General features: G+C 35.5%; 1 protein-coding gene across 2 annotated transcripts in view; it reads right to left on the bottom strand.

Annotated features, from left to right (window-relative positions):
• Window positions 1-501: 501 nt before the first annotated feature.
• Window positions 502-22,443, bottom strand: part of IRAG1 (inositol 1,4,5-triphosphate receptor associated 1) — a 47,943-nt gene continuing 26,001 nt past the window's right edge. For both annotated transcript variants that reach the window (XM_050897725.1, XM_050897726.1), the window contains 11 exons: window positions 21,742-21,862; window positions 18,977-19,007; window positions 17,737-17,877; window positions 14,748-14,879; window positions 13,841-13,982; window positions 13,129-13,178; window positions 11,068-11,175; window positions 9,254-9,321; window positions 6,206-6,325; window positions 5,211-5,342; window positions 502-3,906 (listed from right to left, as the gene is read on the bottom strand). In XM_050897725.1, the coding sequence (XP_050753682.1) occupies window positions 3,666-3,906; window positions 5,211-5,342; window positions 6,206-6,325; window positions 9,254-9,321; window positions 11,068-11,175; window positions 13,129-13,178; window positions 13,841-13,982; window positions 14,748-14,879; window positions 17,737-17,877; window positions 18,977-19,007; window positions 21,742-21,862 (1,286 nt within the window). In that variant the 3' untranslated portion in view covers window positions 502-3,665. The remainder of the gene's footprint in view (window positions 3,907-5,210; window positions 5,343-6,205; window positions 6,326-9,253; window positions 9,322-11,067; window positions 11,176-13,128; window positions 13,179-13,840; window positions 13,983-14,747; window positions 14,880-17,736; window positions 17,878-18,976; window positions 19,008-21,741; window positions 21,863-22,443) is intronic.

Genomic DNA, 22,443 nt, shown 5'->3' with positions numbered 1-22,443 from the left:
GTTCTTTGTGGAAATTGAGCATTGTGTCCTTCCCGCTGGTCTAGCAGTTCAGCTCTCCACAAAGCCCAGGCTTCCCAGACCTCCCAAGCCTACAAGAACACAAAGTAAATAAAGAATCCTAACCTTTCACTCAGTCTCCTTTGGTTACAGATTTCCCTTGTGGCTTTCCATGTTCAATCTCCTCAGTGACAGGCAGCCTTGCTTTGAAGCAGGATTTAAACTCTCTCCGGGACATTTCAGTTTCCTCTCTCATCTTGTTTCTAGGGTATGACAGGGATGACCCTGCTTACAAACACTTTCTCTATTGAAACAGGAGTTTGCTTGCTTCTTCTACATCATTTTCCTGAAGAACTGAAAGACTAGAACAACATCTTTGGTATGTGTAACATGGCACTACGTTATGCAGTATAGACAAAGCAGTATGTATTTCATAAGAACATAGCCATTAATATGGAGACAGAGCGCATGTAAAAAACAAACCTTTAACATACCAACAATGAGGACTTTGAAACCATACTTTTATTTCAAAACTCAAGTATGTGATACTATACAGTACAATACCAGCACACTTGTGCAAAATCTTACAATATTACAAATTTAAATATGATACACAAAAATAGTGCCCTTTTAAAATTCCTTTTACTAGAAACATCTGTGCTGTGCAGGAAAAACAATAAACGTGTCTTGTTAAAGCAGAAAAATAAATATTGCACCTCAAGAAAACTATTTCAGTGTTAATAGCATAAATAATAGATCTATTTCTTGTTATCTGATGTGATGTTTGAACACAGAAGAGGTTGGGGTTTTTTTCCAGATAAAGCAAACTAATATCCAACAGATAAAATTACATTTAGAATAGTTTTTGAACTCAATCTAGTTTCCTATTAAAAAAAGGTGTCTTCATTAACTAACTGAAAAATATAAGCAAAAATATTTAATGTGCTGTTAGTCATTGTGGTTCATTATTTTTAGTGGACAGTTTGCTCAAAGTAGTTATAAAAAGAACAACAAAATTTTTTTAAAATAAACTTTACCTTCATCTTTTCATCCCCATTAAAATCTCTTGCCTCTTTCAGTCCATTCCCCACAACAATTAAAAACTTGGTGGCTAAATTATACTTGCCTTAGACATGCAAGTAGTTCAGTTCAAATCAGTACGACTACTTAGGGAAATTTGCCCTTGTGCACTAAGTCCACAAAAAGCCAGTGTGCTGAATTTCAAGAGAGGGTGGAGACCTCATTCACCCACTAACCAAAAAAACTTAGCACAGGCTTAACATGAAGCAGTTCAGGAGTCCTACTGATATCAATAACTTTCTACATGTACTTAAAATAAGGTGTTGGACCCACATCAGTGCAGGTGTAAATAAGAGCAAATTAATTTGATTGTAGGCACTGTTAATTATTTTTCCTCAGTGCAGCCCAACATTTCCACAATCATATAATCAAATAGGTGCCATAATTTTTGGCGTCGAAGATTCTGAATCTTCAGGACTATTTACCTTCAATTTTTATTGCCTTATTAAGTTATCAACGCTATTTGTAAAGAATATTAAGTTAAAGAAGCTGATTTTAATAAAGAAGTATTCAAAGAGCAACTGACAAGTTTCTTCAAATACTGAAAGTATGTGAAATATCACAGTAGTTCTTCATAGTCAGATATTCTAACTGAACCAAACAGATACCAAGTAATTTGCAAGAAACCTTCTTCTGTCTTATTCTTTACCAATTACAATTTTAGACCAAATGACACCTTCCCATTATCCTTTTTGAACTTCCTTAAGCACACTATTCCTCAACAATATATACTTTAAAATAAAAAACAAACCTCCCAACTGCTTATAGACTTGCCCTCCTCCCCTCAAAAAAAAGTGGTAGTGGTCTTTTATTTTATTTATTTATTTTATTTTTCTTTTCTTTCTCCATGTAAGTGTCTCTTAAACATGTGGCTAATCATGTAACAAACAAAATTCACCAGCAGGATATTTGTTACTAGTGCCAGATATGTGAATTAAATTTCTGACTGAGTTAGAAACCTGTTTTCTTTGATAGTTAGCTTGAGGTTCAGTGTTTACACCAAAAGAAAACAAGACAATACTAACTGCATCTGAACTGAAATTACAGTACTGCATAACATACTTATCCTTCAGTTGGTAAACAGACCTGTTAATCAGTCAGAAAATGCCAGAAGAATGCAAGACACGAGTGCAATCAAGTGTCACACTGATTTTGATATTGTGGTTAGATTCAAGCATACAGCTATGGAAAGACAAAAATAGTTCATCTTCAATCAGAAGTGATGTTCAGCAGGTACATATGGTATACCTTAAGTGACATGCATTTTGGTCTCAGCACTAGGTGGTGTGGTTTTTTTTACAGATAATGGCTTCGCCATTTTGAAATTGCTTGTCTAAAAATTTCAGCCTTTCACATTCTTGTATAAGAACTCACAACTCCCAAACAGGCAGAACTGTTGAAAACTCTGGGCAAAAGATTAATCTATCACAACCTGACAGTTTAGCTTTGACAGCATATCAGAACAGTTATATACTTGGCATCAGATTCTGAAAATGAACTACTAAAAACATGCAATGACCTCTTTAAAGTCCTCACTGCTTTCACGTCCTGATTCATCTAGGCACTGGTAGGGTTTTGGCTGTATGCAGAACTGTGTTCCTAGTGCAGATCTCAAACGATATCTATTTCCAGTATTAGCAGTAGGGCAGAGTCCGCTTAGTGTGATCACCTGTATACAGAGGTTTGAAGACTTTTTTTTTTCTTTTGTCGCTTTTTTTTGTTTTTTTAAATAAAGAATTGAAGATTGCTTCCCATGTCCAAGACTGCTGTATTTTGGGCTTGGATGACACATCTAATCTTCCAGACAGCAACTACTTTTTGCTGTAACCAGTCTTGACTCTGAGTGGCATACATAAATTTGTTGCAAAGCATGTCCCTTTGATACATCAGAAGTTCCCAGATTTATTTGACTATATCAACTGTGCCACCTAGACCTCATTTTAGATTTTGGGGTGTATCCCATTTAAAAAAAAAAGTGGTGGTCCCATTCTTAAAGTATATCATAAAACACATTTATGCATGTACTTAGTATTCCATTTAAATAATCATACAGATAATTCCTCTTACAAAATTACTTTATCAGCAAGGCATTAGGTCTGATAGTATAATTCTAACCTTCCATAGAAGAGCTTCTATTTCTACCCAATAATCATGAATAAGGAAAGGAATTAGACTCTTAAAACCCAAAAGACTCACCAATAAATTCAGGAAATGCAAAGTAAAGCACTAACTGCAAATGCAGGTTTTAGTATTTTCTTCAAAATCATAGCAGAGATGTCAATATCCTGTGCAAATCATTCTTTTAAATATCTTACTGGTTGCTGATTACTGCCACAACCTTATCGTGATTCAATATTACTTTATTTGTATCAGTCATTTACAATAAGAGGACAGACAGGATTATTTATCAGATTGTCATTTTGGCAAGGTACGTTCACAATGTATCCCCAAACGCGATGGTGTGGAGTAACTCACTTGTCTAACAGATCACATTTAACAGCCATAAGGATGACTAAGCACTACCTTTAACAATGGTGTTCTAATATGCATACTTGCTCAGGTACCATAAATACATGGTTGTTCCTCTATTATTCAGTGCGTTGCTCTTGTTGAAATCCTGAGTTCCACCAGGAATATTGACGGGCAGCAGAACAGCTGGCCTTCTCTTCAGGTCCCTCTGATTTTTCATCACAGGAGTTGTATGAATGGTAGATTCCCAACACCACAGCAAAAATGATTATTGCAGCCACTACAAGCCATACCACATTCCAGTGTTTACACAGTTTGGGGTACAGTATATGTAAATAATTAATGATGACTTCAAGTCTGCTGTAAAATTAAAAAAAACCTGTTATATATTAATCATATGCAAATTTATTATCTTAAGCTTTTCAATTTGAGAAGTTTCATAGATGTATGGTGCACCATCTTTCTTCCAAATACACCTTGTCAAAGAAGAATCAGACTGTTACGTTCTTTTAAGAACAGCTGTACACTCAGATATGGCTGATATTTGCAAGACAGCTGAAGACAGTAAACTTGACCTCTATTTCTCCCACCTGTCAACTGGCAAATTTCAGAGCTTGATATGGTGTAAAATTCTGCACTGTTCATAGGTTGCTCAACTAAATGAAACATTAGAACATGTTGTAAACATTTCTTCCTAAGAATTTCATGACTAGTGAGATGGCTGCCCTTCTGAACATGGCTGAAATCTCAAATTAACAGATGTTTATAACCATAATGGTTATGGAATGGAAATGAATTCTTCTGGATCAGGTAAGGATCCCTACCTTAGCTTGGGATTGGACATATTACTTGCTTTGGCCAACATTCAGTTCCTCTCTAATGCAAAAGTCTCTTTGCTTTTAAAATGCAGGAGATTGCAGGTATATTGAATTGGGTGGTAAAACCACTGAGGAGACTCAATAATTAACTCTAAGAAAAGTTGAAAATTTCAGAAAAGTTTTCCAGTTAGGCATCAAACACTTCAGGTAAGACAATAAGCAGATGATTCAGAAGTCCCCAGTATAGACAAAGAGCACTGAGTACAGACGAATGCAATAAACATGTCACTGCTGAAAGGCAGGAACTCCAGCATTGTGCTGTTCTGCTGCATCTACTCAGCTTCCAGAGGGAGCAAGCACCTGCCTGTCCAAGTCAGAGCAAGTTCAACATAGCTGAGGAGCTTGTCTTAATCTGCATTCACCTTGTGGATGTACTGAAGACTCACCTGTGAAGACCCTTTGGGAGTGACATATGGCACAAATATGGGCATCGGATTCCTGAATTACAAGTTTCATGAGACAACACATGCCTACTGAGAGATATAGTCTGGCATCTAAACAACTTTTGTGGAATATTTTTTTACCTCAAATCAAAACCAACCCCAGCAAGATGAAGTATCTTGATGTCAATATACAATTTTAGTTGAAATATCACAATAAAAAGTTTTGCATTTTGCAACTATGTTATCTCGGAATATACCTTTCTGTGAAAATACTGTTATTTCAAATATGCTTCCCTAGACTGGAAGAAAACATGTCAAGATAATAGTATAAAACACTTGCTTGGGTACCACAAATAGAAAAAAGTGGCTCCTCTCGTATGGACATATTACACCACTGTCTCACCTGCTTTTCAGGTTTTTTATCTCATCTTCATTTTCACTTTCTTCATGTTCATCATGACTTTCTTTTGGTGTCTCTTCATCTTCTTCCTTCAGTTCCTGAAGTTCTTTGGTTTTCTTCAAGCCTTCCTGATAGCTTTAACACATAAAACATTTTTCTTAGTCTAGCACGCTGTATAAGCTTGTTCTTATGTAATGACAAATTAGCTTTATGTTTTGTTACATGCAATAAAACACAAGTAGCAGTTTTGCAGCACTTGGACAAGAGTAAAAATTAGCTAAAGACCATAAGCACAGCACACAGACAGCCACTCTTCCTTAACAGAGGATTCTATTAGCTCTGTTACCAAACTTATCATCTTGAAAAAGAGGTTATAGTCCTCAGCAGAGCACAACTTTTGTCTATTGTAAAGGAGTTGGTAAGTATTTCTCTATCATTTTTCAATCATTTTGAACACCCTCTAGCTATTTTTTTTTACTAGAGAATAAATGCAAATCAATGCTAAAGATAGATGGCTTGTTGGATTCTGCAGGAGAGGATCACAATTTTTGTCTCACTTGTCACATAGAAGAAAGTTCTTTGCTTGACATTCAGAAACAGATCCCAAAGCTGTTAATAACCCCAAAACATGCTGTGTAAAGCACTTTGTGACACAAACAACATGAGTTTACTGCAAGAGTTGATGCTCTTTTCCATGTACACTTTTCAGAATAAACATTTTAGAAAGTTGTTTTGGATTATCCTATCATGAAGCTGAACACTATTGACATAAGAACACCCACCCAACTCAGAATCTCTCATATAACTGCTCTCCCACAGTTTGGCTAACATTAATAAAGAATGAAAGTGAACAGCTACGATGCAAATAGAATGAGTGAAGCTCACTCGCATTGTTTTCTACATTGCTTCAATTATGACCATCTAGGAGCATTATAAAAACATATGTCCTCATCTGGTAGCACATATTTACAGATTTACTTCACATAAAATATTCCCACCCTTTGTTATATGCTTCTTCTTCTATCTTAGCTTTAGTTTCAGGATTGATCTCTTCCAACCCACTCTGTGTCAGCATAGAAGTAGAGGGTTCACAGTCAGGCTCTCCATTAGTCTTTCCACTGCCAAGACAAAAGAAACAGACAAATAGAAAATAACACCACTGACATGTATTGTATTTGGAGTATACTACTGAAGAAGAACAATCACATGCAATTTTGTATCTCCTGATTTTTCTTCTTTAATGTACATTGGAGAAATGAAATGTCTTTCAAAAGAAAAAAATTAAACACTAAGCAAAATCTTAGTTTCAAAATGTTGTAATTTAAGAACAGTAATTAATATGTTTCTAAGGTATTAAAACTTGCATTTTGTTTCTTTTAAAAAAAAAAAAAAAAAAAAAAGAAAAGAGCATTTGTTTCCTGGCTTATCCACAGCATTTATTTGCTATTCTTGAAAACATTTCCCTCAACTTTCTAAAAATCATATTAGAAATTGTAGCCTGCTACGTCAGAGGAAAATAATAGAAGTAATACCAAATAGTAAGTTAACAAAACACTTTCCTTATTTGCCTTTTAGGTACTCCCTTCTGCTGACTTTATACGCTGAATTCCTGCACAGGTTAAAAAAATACAAACACATACATAGCTTTTGTAACTAAAACTTTTCTTAAGTAAAAGCTTTGAGCAGTTAGCCTAAAGATAAGCCATTGTATATTGCTCTCTTTCTGCAGTGCTCACCTGTCCTTCTTTATTTAAGTCTGGGACAAAGAGTTTAAGTGATTCAGACATGACTTAGCAAATCTATCAAAGTCAAGGTTTAATAAGCTCAACAGGGGATCCCATTTCAACTTCTAGAATCTAACCCTTTTTGTAGGCCTTATTTTTCTGGCACTAAAATCAATGGCAGAATGATTGACACCATCTGTGGACAATGGATTTTCTCTCAAGAAGTCACATTAACAGTAGACATTATTTTCACCTGGACTTTAAACAAATCATGAGTATAAGCTTGAAGTGCTTAAATATACAAAACTGCTGAACTATGTAATTTTACACTACTATAGCAGCTGGCCCATGCATACACACTTATGCTCAAACTTGAATTTCAAGTTCTACTTCTGTTACTTGATAACATGATTTGTTTTCTTAAGATCCAGTAAGAAATATTGTTAAGTGGGTTTTTTTGGTGTCCCCCCCCCCGAATTTCTGTACGATTTCAAAAGATGGTCTAAATCTTGCAGAGTTCTGTTGAATTGTAAAAACTAGTGTCATAGTTCACCATTTTTGTTTTCCCAATTGTTGCATATTTTCATTCTTAGTAAAGCACAGAGATAAAACAAAGACAAGATAAATTCTGTCCTGCCTCAGCACTAATCTAAAATACGTGAAATTCAAAATTCTGTACTGATGTGAGATCTACGTATTTTAAAGCTTTTAATTTGCATGTTTAAAGCATCCTAACAAACTTTAAATTAGTATTGCAGATATTTTATTGTGATATTGTAAACAGTCTAAATGACCAAAGTCGTAGTAGTAGTAACAACAACAAAAAATCAACATGATGTTTTAGTAAGTTTTACTTCTGAAACACCAGCAAGCAACTTCCTTAGAATGTGCAACATTTCCTGAAAGAGATAAGTATTTGGAAAAGTGCCTGACACTGTTTTATTTCTGCTTTCTAGGCTGATTGTTCATACGAATAACGTATATACACACAAGGGTTTGCAAATGCAGCAGTACCTGTATCCATAATGGTAACTGTTTACAAAGACCTTGTAGAACAGCTTGAGTATGCCTTCTATTCTCATCCCAGTCTCATATGTTTTCATATTGCCCACCTTTGTATTCTGTTACTGCAGGGGCTTTACATTTTAATAATTTGTATGAAATTAAATTGCATGTCTACACGAATTTCAACTGGAAGAACTTAGAAGTTCTTTCCAGAAATGTGTAGATGCACATGCTTTCCAGCAGAGCAATTCTTTGCTTTCCTTGTTTATATATTTTGCTCCAAAAGTAGTACTATTTAAATCCATGGAATGACTCATGGAACTATTATGGAAAATGGATAACAACAGCACACCTTAATCCAGCCAGGACATCTACACTAATGGTAAGTAATATAGAGTCAAAAGGGCAAATGTTTTAATGAAAAATATTTTTGCAATTTATAGGTACTAGAAAAATATATATATTGAGGTATTTGCCTGTTACCAGGCTAAAAAAAAAAATCTCCTTTCATATCTCTATTTTTTCATTTTAAAATGCAAACTTCTTTGGATGCTATAGCTAAAATCTCAGGTTGTTAAGACTAAAATCTCAAACCTAATGCTTTAATTTAGCTGAATATTCAATTCATTTTATACTAAAAAAAGAATTGCTACTCAATTTAATAATTGTTTTGACTTCTGCAAAATTTTGATGATCAAATATTATGATAAATTATACTTTTAAATTTTGTATACTTATGTTTATTCATATAAATTTAAAAACCTACACGAAACTGGATATCATAGTATTTCAAAATATGATTCTTAGCAGCTAGCCACATGTTGAAAAGGCAAGGGCAGAACACAAACTTCTATTACTGGGATAGTCAAGTTAAGGAATATTCATACCCAGGGTTGCTCATGGCTAACTTTAGATACAGCATTAATTTGCTCCAGGAAATATACTAAAAAAAAAAAAAAGCCATGTGCATTGTATGTAATACTCTTAGTTTTGTCAAGTTCTGAAGGCAGGCCTACTCAAATGTGTACATGTATAATTTTCTGCTGCATTTTTTACTTGATGAATTCTAATGATCATAGCAGGCTTGATTTAGTTCTGAGATACTGCTTGTAAACTCTTTGAGCATGAAAAGAACAATATGATGGTGACATAGTAAAATACAGTTACCAGATCATGAATGAACCTAAGCCAATATTGTGTCACCAATTTCAATACCTTATGCCTTGGTGTAACTTCTGTTAGGAAAGATAGAAATGATATCATTTTCATGTCATACTAGGATTTAATAGGTAATGAGATGACCTAGAGAAAACTCACTTTTCTAAAAGTGCTGGCAGAACAGGAGTACATGTTAGATTGCTCCTTCCATTACTAGGTGACTCAGACTGTAAGTGAAAAACAGCAATAAATGTTAGATCCATGAACTAATTTCAAATGAGTCTTCAGTAAAACGACAAAGTCAATGTGCTGCTTAGGTTTTTTTCCCACACCCATGAACAAGGTATCTTTAATATGGAGCTTCCAAATTACTCCCACTGACCACAGTAAACAATGGACTTGCACACTAAGAATTTTCTGCAACATTCCCTTCTACCCTGCTTATGTTTTCCAAGAAAAGTCTTTCTTCTTCATATATTGATCACTGAACAGTAAAATTACTCTATTGCTTCTCTCCATATTATCCTAGGAACATTCATTTGTCAGCTGAGTTTTCAATGGAAAACTTTAAACAAAAATAAATCATAATAAATCATGGTAAACAAACACACTTGGTTCCTGAAACAATTGACTCTGAGTACCTAATAACTAAATTGCACAAACAGATTGTTTTCTTAAAACTAAAAAGGATTTAGCTTCTCAGCAAAACCCCTCATTTAAATAGCCCTACATTTTTAACAGAAAACTGCATAATTTTCAGGTTATGTGCCATCATAGCTCACCTCTGAACAGTTGGTATGCCTTGCAGTTTTCCTCCAAACCTTTACACAGATTTATTAGGTTCAGATTAGATCCTTATTTATTAAAATTTTATAAACAAAAAGTCAAGGCAAAGGCTGATAGCTCCACTAATCCCAGATCATCACAGAACTGCTAAATTTGTACCACAGACATTTCTGTACTTTAATTACATGTTTTTCTGTTTAGTGGACTTCTTGGCAATGAAAAGAAGCAGTCCAATCATCTTCTATGGTTTCTAGTTAAAATTTCTCTCCTACAGTGGACAACTATTTTTACTACTTTTCAGTATGTTACGACAGATTAAAAGGCAAATTGCCTCAACTAACGTCTAATGCCTCTGAATCACCAGCTAGCCCTATTCAGCTCTGTGTCCAAAGTGATCATTTATGGAGGTAGATTCTGAAGGCATATGTCCCTTACACAACAGGAATTACCTTTGTCAATCCCTGTCGTGGTTTAACCCCAGCCAGCAACTCAGCACCACTCAGCCACTCCCCCCTCCCCCCTCCCAGTGGGATGGGGAGGAGGATCGGGAAAACAAGTAAAACTTGTGGGTTGAGATAAGAACATTTTAATAACTAAAGTAAAATAAAATATAATACTAATTAATAAAAATATCATAATAATAGTAATGAAAAGGAATATAACAAAAAGAGAGAGAAAAAAAAACCCCAAGAAAAGACAAGTGATGCACAATGCAATTGCTCACCACCCACTGACTGATGCCCAAGCAGCGATCTGCCCCTCCCGGCCAACTCCCCCCAGTTTATATACTGGGCATGATGTTCCATGGTATGGAATACCCCTTTGGCTAGTTCGGCTCAGCTGTCCTGGCTGTGCTCCCTCCCAGCTTCTTGCACACCTGCTTGCTGGCAGAGCATGGGAAACTGAAAAATCCTTGGCTTAAGATAAGCGCTACTTAGCAACAACTAAAACATCAGCGTGTTATCAACATTATTCTCACAGTAAATCCAAAACACAGCACTGTACCAGCTACTAAGAAGAAAATTAACTCTATCCCAGCTGAAACCAGGACAATCCCCTTCACTAGGATGGAGTCAAAACAAGTTAAACCAATGAAAGGGCCTACATTTTTTAGTAACTATGGCTTGGCCCTATACAAAAGTGGTTTAGACAAAAAGTAGTATCTTTAAAACGTGGGTTTTACTTACCAGGGATGGCATTGAAGGTATAGGTGAAGCTGTTGGTGCCTGACCAGGAATGTTTAAGGAGTTAAATTTAGGAACAACAGCAACACTGACTCTCCTCCGAGGCATATTCTGTGAGAAAAAACATTTTTTATTTTTCTGTCATACAACAAGATAGACTGAAGAACAATTCTACAAGTTATTAGGCGTGGCAAAGATATAGGTTAATGTCCCTTGGGGGAAAGGAGAGTTGGGAGCAAAATTAAGATGAATTGCTGTTAGAGCTGTGGTTTTCCCCAAAACTTCCTCTAGTACTGTCTGGTATAGCAAGTGCTTAGTGTGAAATCAGATGTTGTACAGGGATGCTACTCTTTTCCCTCCACACTGAAAGCCCAATAGTGTAAGTCACACAGCAGATATGTTCTGAGTTGACACTGTCAGTTCTTATTGGAGGCTATTATCTTTCATTAAACCAGATGTATAATGATACTGGGAAAAGTGCCAGTGTCACAATGACCAGAAAATAATGAAGTTACACATGAAACTCTTCTCTTGCTACGTACCCATTATGATATACTGTACCCACTATGATATATTAATTATTTCTAAACCTACAAATTATAGTTTACAGAAACAATAACATCCATTCCCTCCGCAAAAGAACAGAGCCTTCTCCCCCACCCTTGATTTGTTAGCTATCTATCTAGCATCATGCGACATTGCTTGCATTTCCCAAAGACCATGGAAATTCTTTATATGATAAACACATGCTAGCTGTACACAATATACTCTAGCTCAAATACAGATCATATAAGTTTTTGCTGTCATTAGGTAAGTAGCCAAATGCTTCATCCTATGATATATACCTAGTAAATTCTACGCTTCCAACTGAGTAAAAAATCCAAGCGCTTACAGCATCTAACAGCTTCATCTTACTGCATATCCAAACGCTACTAAGATTCTGCTCTAGATAACTTTACAGGAAAGGAGTTAAACACAGATTTAGTAAATATATAGAAGGAGTCACCTACTCCATGATCCTGGTTCTAGACAAAACCAACTATACCTATTCATTAATGACAGAGGTTTATCTAATGTGCTCCTGAAAAACTATACTGGGGAGTCTGCAGCCATGTTAGGCAGTCCATTCTAGTGTTTTGGGGGTTTCCCCCCCCTCTTTATTATTTGGACTTGTACTTGTCCTTGTTAAATTTCATGGGTTTTTGGGACCCCTGTTTCAAGTTATCTGGTTCTCATTCTGAAATCCAGTCTTGCCGTCAGCATGCTCTGTGCTCTAATTCTTTCTATCCAGCACTTAGAGGTGGCAGGAATAAACTAAACCTAAAGAACTACAACCCAAGCAAATAAAAATATGAAAAGAAATAGTAGACTGAATATAATGCCTCTGACCACCAAATTTCATAATGGTCACACTGGGATTTGGCTCTCAAATCACTGGTTGTTTTAGGAAGTTTTGTAATAAACTTGATCTCCAGCACTTGGAAGTTTTGCAGAAATGCAACACTGGCCATGTTAAAGTAAAGCTATTAATTGGTCAAGCCAAAACAATCTGAGATAATCTCTCACGCTGAATGCTTTGTCAAACCAAACAAGATACTTTGATGCTAACTGAAAAATGAGCCCCACTTAAATATAACTGTTTACATCTAAGGTACTCTGAACACTATATAATTCTTAAGATAATGAAAATGGTATGATCATGGAATCCTGAATCATACAGTAAGTTTTGATCCAATGTTCAGCTTCCTCACTGAGGAACTAGAATAAAGCACAGGACTTAAGCCATTCTCTGGAGCACAGGTATGTGGCCTGGAATACAATTATTCTTAAATAAATAGGTCCCTTTATTATTTATAGCTTCACAGCAAGCATTATCATTATTGCACAAAGTCATACTTAATCATGTATCCAAAATTACAAAGCACTTGCACTAAATTACATGAACAATATTGAGAATTTACCAATGCTATGTTTTGAACACAGCCCATAAAAGTGAGTGTATGTAGACAAAGAAATTTCACTACATAAAACGTTCACTTCATTTTCTTTATATTGTAGAAATACCTTTCCAACAGTAAGAGACATGGATCTAGATGAACGAGGTACTCCATCTTCTGCATAAAAACAGTAGATAAAGAACAGTCTTAGACTATATGAGTATCTATAAATAATATTAATAGAGCCCTTGCTTGTATTTCAAACTCAGATATAGTGTATTTATACAAGATCTGTAGTGACTGCATATTTATCTGTCATACAGTTCTGGTCTCAATTACACCTGCAGAAGAAATTTGAAATAATTGCAAAAAATTGAACCATTACTATCTTTACTGACTTCAGGCAAAAGCCCACTATTTGCCTCCATATACAAGTTTTTGCAAAAGAAAATACTCATATTTCAGTTTCCAGCAAACTAGGAAAGAAAAGGTTGCAAAAAGAAAAAAATCTTTTTAATAATGAAATTTTGCCATCATCTATCATCTAAGAGGTAGTTGCATTAAAACTGTGCAAGCTACGCGTGCAAGAGGCCAACAAAAATGTCATTGGATCTCATTAGAATTTGCTAAGTGATAGTGATTTTAAATTACTGTACTATAGCATTAAGTATGGCTTATATGAAATATTTTAACTGTTATATCTGTAACTTTTTGAAATCTACTCCTGTAGATCAGAACTTCATGAACAGGTTTCACGATACTTCACTTTTTATCATTAATAGCACCAACACCTCTCTGTATAGAGGCAAGACAAACCCTTAAATTTTTGCGTTTTTTACCAGATGCACCATAGCTTCTGCTAGAATTCTGATTAGCAAGTTTCTTGAACTCCATTAGTTCAGCATGATCCTTTTCATACGTTCTTTTCAGATTTTCCACATACTGCATCATTACTTCTGTTGCCTTTGACATACGCTTCTCCTAAGGAAGAAAAGACGGGAATACTCAGGTAACCTCTACACTTCTCAAACAAATCTATTTGCCTCTATGTGTATGCTCCCTGTCAGGGCTAAATGTGGAATAGTTGTTCTTAAAGAAATATTAGTACCTCCACAACTGAAAATTCCTAAGCTAATTAGAACACAAATGCACATGCATTCGCATATATCTGCAGAATATCATAATTTATTTTGTCATATATTTATACAGTCTGCCTGTGTGCCTACCTTATTAGTTATATGGTATACGTACATTTATCTTCAAACCCTCGAAGGTCTTAGTTACTGGCATCAATCTAGTTACTTTAGTCGGTAGAGGCAACAGTCTTGAATCTGGGAGGGTATTGCTGTGTTCTCATTTATACTTGCTCTGTTCTTATAGTCTTTCTAGTTGTCTGACTAAGCTATTGCCAAGGGCAGGTGACTGAACTAGATGAGCTTTTTGACCCAGAAAAGTTTTCTTATTCGTGCTGCACTGATTTTAAATAAGTTCCTTGTGATGCAGCTATAGTTCTGAATAATATATATGCTCCTAATGTACAGATGTTTAATAGCTTTATGGGTAATCTTCTTCTATTTGAATTCTGTTTCCAGACTGAAATGGTGTCTTATCTGACACTACAATAAACGTCTTTAATCTGTCAAAATGGCAAATAAAATTCAAAGGGCTAATATAATCTCCAGCTATGGCTGAAAAAGAGTGAACACGTGCAGCCAGGATACATGTTAGACACCAGGATGTTCTTACCTGGCGAACGGCTCCAACCATCTCAGCACGACTAGACAGTCTAGCAGCTAAACGTCGCAGAACAGCAATATCCTCCAATAGCTTCTGGTAAGCTTCTCTGTGTTCATAGTGATGCCATAAGTGAGCCGAAGACTGAAGTGAAAATACATAAGCTTTATTGTCATGTCTTGCCACTTTTAGTTCAGATGAAGTAGCCTGAGCCACAGAAGTGGGGTAGAGATGTCTAGGCAGAACTACACATGGACAAATTAGCCCCAGAGGAGTGCCGTCACTACCACCATAGATAACCTAGAGACTGCTGCTGCTCTGTTTCAGAATGGTGCTTCACTGCATACTGCAGGCACACCTTTCAAGGAGTTAAAGAGGGCTAAGCACATTTGCAATACTTTTCCTTTTGAAATTAATGATGAATCATGCCTTGCTACCTGTGAGCTTTACAAATGCCAAGTTTATTTGAACTAGTACTTACAAATGATTGCTGAAACACAAAGAACATTTTAATTCGCTGGGTACAAGGTGTTAAGAAGGCCATTAATGTTCTTTCAGTTCCATGATACTTCACTTATTTGGAAAATAAGACATTATAGTCTCAAGAATTCCAAATGTAAGAGAGTAATAAAAATAAGATGGCCTGTAAATCAAATGGCAATTGCAATTTCTTAACCTTTTTTTGTCAATCAATACACACATTTATGCACTGGATTAATATTGTCACTTTGATAGCTCAGATTAATACTGAAAAGCATCAAAGCATATAATTTCCTTGGGATTAGTTACCAAAAGCAAGAGTGAATTTAGATGTTTTATTAGCCAAAGCCTCAGTGAACACCTCTTCACTAATGAGTTTTCTGTTCACAGAAAACTTTGATATGAGAAAACCTGAAACAATTTAGTTCAGATTTACAGTTCAGACTTTGTGATGCTGGATGATTCCTATATTCTTAAAGTGCATTTTCAGGATGCACCAGTTTTGGCATTGAGGTTGTCTTAAGTAATTAATCACTGTGTTGCCGTTCACACAGTTCTCCCTCTGATCAGCTGCATTGTGCCCTAGTTCTCTGCAACCCCTCACTTGTATTATTGCAAGAGTAAGTCAACACACTGAAGACACGTATGAAAAGAATAATCTCTCCTCCTCCTCTTTTTCTCCCCCCCTTCAAAAGAAGGGAGTGATGTGCAGTAACTTTTTGAATAGAGTCATTTGAGAAATTGCATTTGTAGTGCAAACCTTTGGTGTAGAAACACAGCCAAGAGACTGATGAATCTGGCGCAACAACAATTGCAACAACAAAAAATTCTTAAACTTATTTATCACTGAAGCTAGTGTGATAATAAATTGCAGCCAAAATTTGACTGCAAGACCCAAGAAGGCATAAGGAAATCTGTTTGAGAAAACATGCACAGAATTTCAGATTTTCAGGTTTTTCTTGGCAACTGTAACTTGCTTATTTTCTCGAACAAATCTGAAGTTCAGGTAAATCAGCTTTCTCTTGAAGTTGGGTTTTTGAATAAAACATCAATTATCACAAGATTGATAAAACAATCATAAAGACTGGTAAAACTGTCATTGAGGCATGTAACGTGCCTGTCCTACAGAAATGAAGATAACCTCCCACTGAGATTGGATCAAGTCTAGGTCTAATATGATACAGATTATACAGAAGCCGTCACTTCATTTAATTGCTTGTTAGTTTATTCCATTGTATAGAACAAAAGCTTTCATATGAATGGCAGTTTCCACTTTGTTATAAATTACGTAAAAAAGCTTGTAAAAGCCAGACTGCAGCGTGTGAACTGCATACAGGAGGAAAAAGCTAATGACATCTGTCCCATGCTGGCAACATGGTCCTTGGTGCATAATTAGAGATTCTTAACAGAAATATATGTCAAATCTAACAGACTAATCGTTTTCAGTTTTAAGAGCCCTTATACACTAGTTGTAAAAATGCATATGTATACAAAATATTATAATAAATAAAACCCTGAGATTTAATAGGTTGTTTCTGCTTCCTCTTTAAACAGAGAACAGAGGGAAGAGCAGCAAAACATTCAAAACTTTTTTTTTTCCCAGGAACAATTAATCTGGAAATGCAGATTTGAAATTCCAGATGAAAAGATGTAAATATCACAATCTTTTTTTAATTGTATCCTTTCTTACCTGATGACATTCTTGATAAAGTAAATTGGAGAATCATATGTTCTCCTAACTATTTCTCAAAAGTATGGCAGCACCTCCTTGTAATATGCAAATTGGACCTACAGGTATTTTATTTAGCAGCATGGTATCTGAGCATCCCTTCCTTTTTTGCACAAAAATGTGTGCAGCACATAAGTTGACACATCTCAGAGATACATTTGTCACTTCAGTTAGAAAATCCAGAGAAAGCTGGCAAGGAGGACTGAAAACTACTGCTGATAAAAGAACGTCAGGGACAGCTGGAATGAAACTCTATTCAGGCCCATAACCTGATCCTGAGATTGCATGTATTCCTTAAGTAACCCTCGCTGTTTCCTTTCCTATATCGCCTTCTATTATCTGTAGTTAAGAGGTCTTTCAAGTCACAAATCTCAGGACTCAGGCTTCAGATCATTTCAGTATCTCACCTAACCTCAAATTTACTGCTAAAGAAGGTCTTGCCCAGGAGAGCATGCATCAGTGCTCAAATTGCAGTTCTGAATGCTCTTAGCTTTGTCACAGGCTTATTCCAAGAATTGAACAGCAAATTCATAGTGTTTATTCCTGAAATCTGCTAGATGTAGGGCAACATCCTCTATGCATTTCCAGCAACGGTGGTCCACTCCGGCAGAAAATGCTCTCTCTTGTGTAGAGTGGTAGGCAGCTTATGGTAAGGAGGTCAAGCAGCAGAAAATGAAGTTTTGGGGCTGAATTTACAATAGGTGTAAGCAAGCATAGCCACACATATTTCAAATGTGTGTGTACTTCCATGTACACTATAGTTCAGGAAAAGAATTATTGTTGTTTTCTTACCGTAATGGCTGCTTTAAAGTTTTCCAGTTCCTTCTCAGCATTCTCTTCAGTAAGATTTCTCTCTCTCTCTGCTTGGTTAATTCTAGATTCCAAGGTATAACTATCATTTCTAAAGGCCAAGGAAAGTTGTACAAATACATTCTGTTTGGATTAAAAAAGGCATTTTTAAATAAGTGTCACAGTAATGTAATTTCCAATAACAACTTATGAAGAAGGTATGTGTTTAACAAACTTTGGTGCTTAAATAAGTATTGAAACAGAAATTTGAAAATATTTTTTAAATTAGATGGTTTCAAAAATCACTTCTCTATACTTCCTCTAAAATATGAATAAATGTGTTTCTGCCTCTTTTCCTGAATGTTTTTCTGGGAGATCAGTAGAGCAGAGAGACAATGAAGGAAGTAGCCTACCAGAAGTATCAGAATCACAATGGATCTGTTTTCTAGCTGGACTTCCTCCAAGGGTCCCCAAGGTTTTTAAACAGACAGTCTGTGCAGAGGAAGTCCAGAGATGAGCTCACCATTAGCATTGTTTTACATAAGGGATAAACACCTACCACTGAAGCCAGCAAAAGATTAAGTGCTAACATTTTTATTCTCTTGCACCCTGCTTTTAAAGATTGTTTCCTTGTTTCCCAGATGCGTTATTTCTTAGGATTAATACTTTGCAAAGCACAAGGCCCCAACAGTTCCATTAGATTGGAGCTATGTAAATAAAGATCTTTTTCTTGACTGGTATGTGAAAAAAAAGAAGAAACAAAGCCAGCAAGCTAAAGAGCAACCTACAAAAAAAATTATTGGCTTGAACTGAAAAAGTAAAAATCATGTAAACTAACTGCAAGATATCATCAAAAACTGCCCCAAAGCTCCTATTGGCCAATACAAAAATGCAATTTAACTCATTTAGTTTCTGGTCTCATTTAATCTCAATTTTTTTACTACTTTAAGTATATTATAATAATTTCCAAAGTGTATGCGCATTTTATTATGAAGAATGCACAAACAAGTGTTTTGCTTATTCCTACTCTAAGTCTTTTTACAGTTTATATTGCTTGGGACAATTGCCCATTTTTCATACAATTGTTATTTTGATTGAGCTCAATATGGTTTTTTTATCTGAGAAATATTTTTTGGAAAAAAAATAATCCCATTACCAGGTTCTAATAACCACCCTTAGACTTACAGTAACCACTTAAAATTGAGGCATATGTCTAAAATAATGAGTTTAAGAACATACTTACCTCAACTTCTTTTTCAGTAAGTGGAGGGGAGCTAGAAATAAAAGCAAAAAATTCACATTTTAATTAGTTTTGTCTCTAAAAACAAAGCTATTGTAACATTTAATTGAAAAGAACAACAAAAAAAATCCTCCCCTTAAAATATTTTATGGTTTCTTTTGGTGAAGACAGTATTTAATTAAATCAATTGTACTTGTTATGGCTAAACCCCATGGTTTTTTTTAAAAGGAACAGCACAGTATCACCTGAGTATTGGCAAAAACATACCAAAGTTGCTGGCAACTGCAAATACTGCTATCTGTGCTACACTGTGATAAATTGTGAGTACAACAGCAAGACAAAAGTTACCCTTTTGGAGTTGCGGGTGACTTAATACGCTATACTTTGGATTATTATCTTTACCCATTTTCCTTCTGTTAACAGTTGAAACCTCATGATGACGATCACAGATAATCACAGATGGGCAGAATTCAAAACCCAGCTCACTGTATACTGAACTATGCTGTGTTGGCTGCTAACTGTTAGAAGTTAGCTATGATAACAATGATTCTGACCATGATTCTGACACTGACAAAATATATATTTGAGTTTTATGAGTTTTCCACCACAAGAATGATTATTGACTCTACAAAAACTAGAAAAAGTTACCAAAATGCAGTTTCATAGAATTCTATAACAGAAATGAGATACACAACATTATATTGCAAGACCTCACTTAAAGGCAGTCATCCCATGTGTTTGAATTTACAGGTTCTTATTCCCTGTAATTGTTCCACATCAGAGAGCTATTCAGTTTTATGCAAGTGAATAGAGACAAGAAACATCTGAAAGAAATGACAGGAGCTGTATATACAAGTTCTAGTGGATGCCAGTGATAGGAGTTGTGGTTGACATACCTATCATGCACTGTGCAGACATGGTACTTTCAGAAAATTCAAATATTATTGTAATATTCATTGCACCATTAATCTCAAATATAGAAATCAATGCATCTGGCATCAATAAGCAGTAGATTTTTCTTGTTGGGTAAATAATACTGATACTTAGAGTAGTGACTAGAAGAAGGGAGGTCAGTAAGTCCCGTGTTGAAAAACCATTTTGTGCCTAAAGTATTAGTATTCATATTACTTATTGTCATTCTAGGAGGAAGCCTACTCAAAGGAGTAGTCCTTCTAGAAGGAAGTTCAAGCATCTGTATGTGCTATATAACACAGCACAGAATGATAAAATTCATGTCTTTGGCTGGGAACGTTCTGAGAAATTTATCGTAAGAATGAAAAGTTATGTGTGTATTTATTCAACAGATTAAGCCAACTGATTAAAGAATATTACCTGAAAAACAGAAGATCTGTATATTATCTGATCCTCAAAGCCAGTTCAGCATTTACCTATTTTGTACTTAGCTATGAAATTACTTTTCAGTATTTGATTACAATCAAGTAATGGTCTCTTAGAACTTCACCTCATGCATTCATTTATATAAAATGTTTTATATAACAGTTCCTTCACAACAAATGTTAAATATTTATTTCATCTGCACAGAGAACACTTATTGACTGCTTCAAATGATTGAAGGCCTCTGGTATTTATAGTATAAAAACACATGGGTGAATTTCGGAATAGTTTTGGCCAAATATGTTTGGAATTGTTTTAATGTCTAATAAGCATTTTTTTGTTATGGTTTTATTTCTCTCAAAGAAAAGGCTTATGCAGAAATATGGAAGAAGCTTAGCTTTATTCTAATGCAATACAAAATAAAATATGCTTAGTCTCTAAAGCTATCAGTGGTTCAAGGTATGCAAGGCATGTGGTGCTAAATGCTTCATTTGTGTTTTCTTCCCTATATTTCTTGAGTCAAAGCAAAATATTTTCTGAAGTTATGGACTTTTGTATCATTTTAAACATAAACCTCCCCCCAAAAGGAAAATTCCACTTAAATTCTGTCAAGAAAACGTTAAGTTTGGATAGTAGTAAACTCAGAACAAAAACTGGTTTTTCTAAAGGTCTGGACAAATACCTGGCAGGTATAGTCTATTATGACTCCACCTCAGAAGAGTAGGGACCAGAGAATTCCCTTGCTGTAGTTACATTGCGTTATGCAACAATAGCTCTAGTTTCAAATGATCTCTTGTGTGGTGCTACCCTACACATCTATAACATGCAGACATACTGTTTTAGATTGCATAAGAGGGAAAGGAGAAACTCCTGAGCCATGGCAGGTGTTAAGCAATCTGTTGATAAGTGCCTATTTGCACAGCCCAAGATCAGGGAATTCGCAAGCGAGTCCTTCAACTATGTTTGCAAAATAAACTCCATTTCCCTGAAAAATCGTCACCTGCAGAAAAACTGCAGAATTCTTACATGCCCAAATTTTATCATTGGAAAGCATTATCTGGCCAGATTATTTTTCTGGGGGAAAGAAATACTAACATTTTCAACATGAATTTGTATCTGCAGCAGCAATCCCAAAAACCAGGAGTGGAAAGACCAGTGGAAAAATCTGTATAAAAATATACTTGTAGCATGCAAGTTAGGTTTCAGACTTCTTATGTACAACTTACAAACTAATTTTAAAAGTTGGCCAGTTACTGGAAGTTGGTGCACTCCCCAAAATTTTTCAGAAAAATCTGTGTTGCACATTTTAAGATGCAGCAATTTCTCTACTTACATGGATCCCCTATGAATGGAACTCCATAAAGGGAGTTCACTGGAAACCATTAGTGTGCCTTTACCCGTATGATGTCTTTCTACTTCTAATGAGCTTTTACCTTCCCGGAAGCGATTTGTGCACTCGTAGTTTTCGCAGCAATACATCAGGAATGCTGGGCATGACATCAGAGCTATTCTTTGTCTCTTCCTCTTCAGTGGGGGAAGGGAGAGGTGAAGGGCCTAAAGACATTTTCAGATAAAAAACTTTTTATGTTATTTGAGAAGTCATGCATTAACTATTAATAGTCAGCATCTCAGAGCCAAATAGGACCTTTTAGCCTAACTGTGTCCTTTTTAAAGTCAATGAGATTTTCACCCCAAATCTACTGGGAGCAAAAGTGAACAACATGAAAAGGTCCATCCCTTCGTGCAGAATGTTACTTCCTTTATTGTCTCTGGTGATACATCACTCATCTCTCCTTTACTGCTAAAGTAAAGATTCCCTGTCTTCCTTTCGAGCAGTGGCAACAAAAGTAATCAATACAATTGTCATCCTTTATGTAGAAAGACTGAAGTAATATGTGCTCTGACAGTCTCTAATGCACTGAAAAATAACTATTGTATTAGTATTTTTCCCAGAATTCAAACTGAACCCAAATTCATTACTGGAACATCTAACCTAATGTTTTGCATTTGTGCTTTACCAGTACAGTTACATCATTTCTGGAATATTTTAGCTTAGATTTTGTAATAGAGTACTGTCATTTTCTAAGGCTTTAAATGCCACTTGTCAAGATGAAGTCTAGTATAATGTACTATGC

The sequence above is a fragment of the Gymnogyps californianus genome, chromosome 5 (genome assembly GCF_018139145.2).
Source record: "Gymnogyps californianus isolate 813 chromosome 5, ASM1813914v2, whole genome shotgun sequence".
Lineage (NCBI taxonomy): Eukaryota > Metazoa > Chordata > Aves > Accipitriformes > Cathartidae > Gymnogyps > Gymnogyps californianus.
This window is presented reverse-complemented; position numbering and strand designations above follow the sequence as displayed.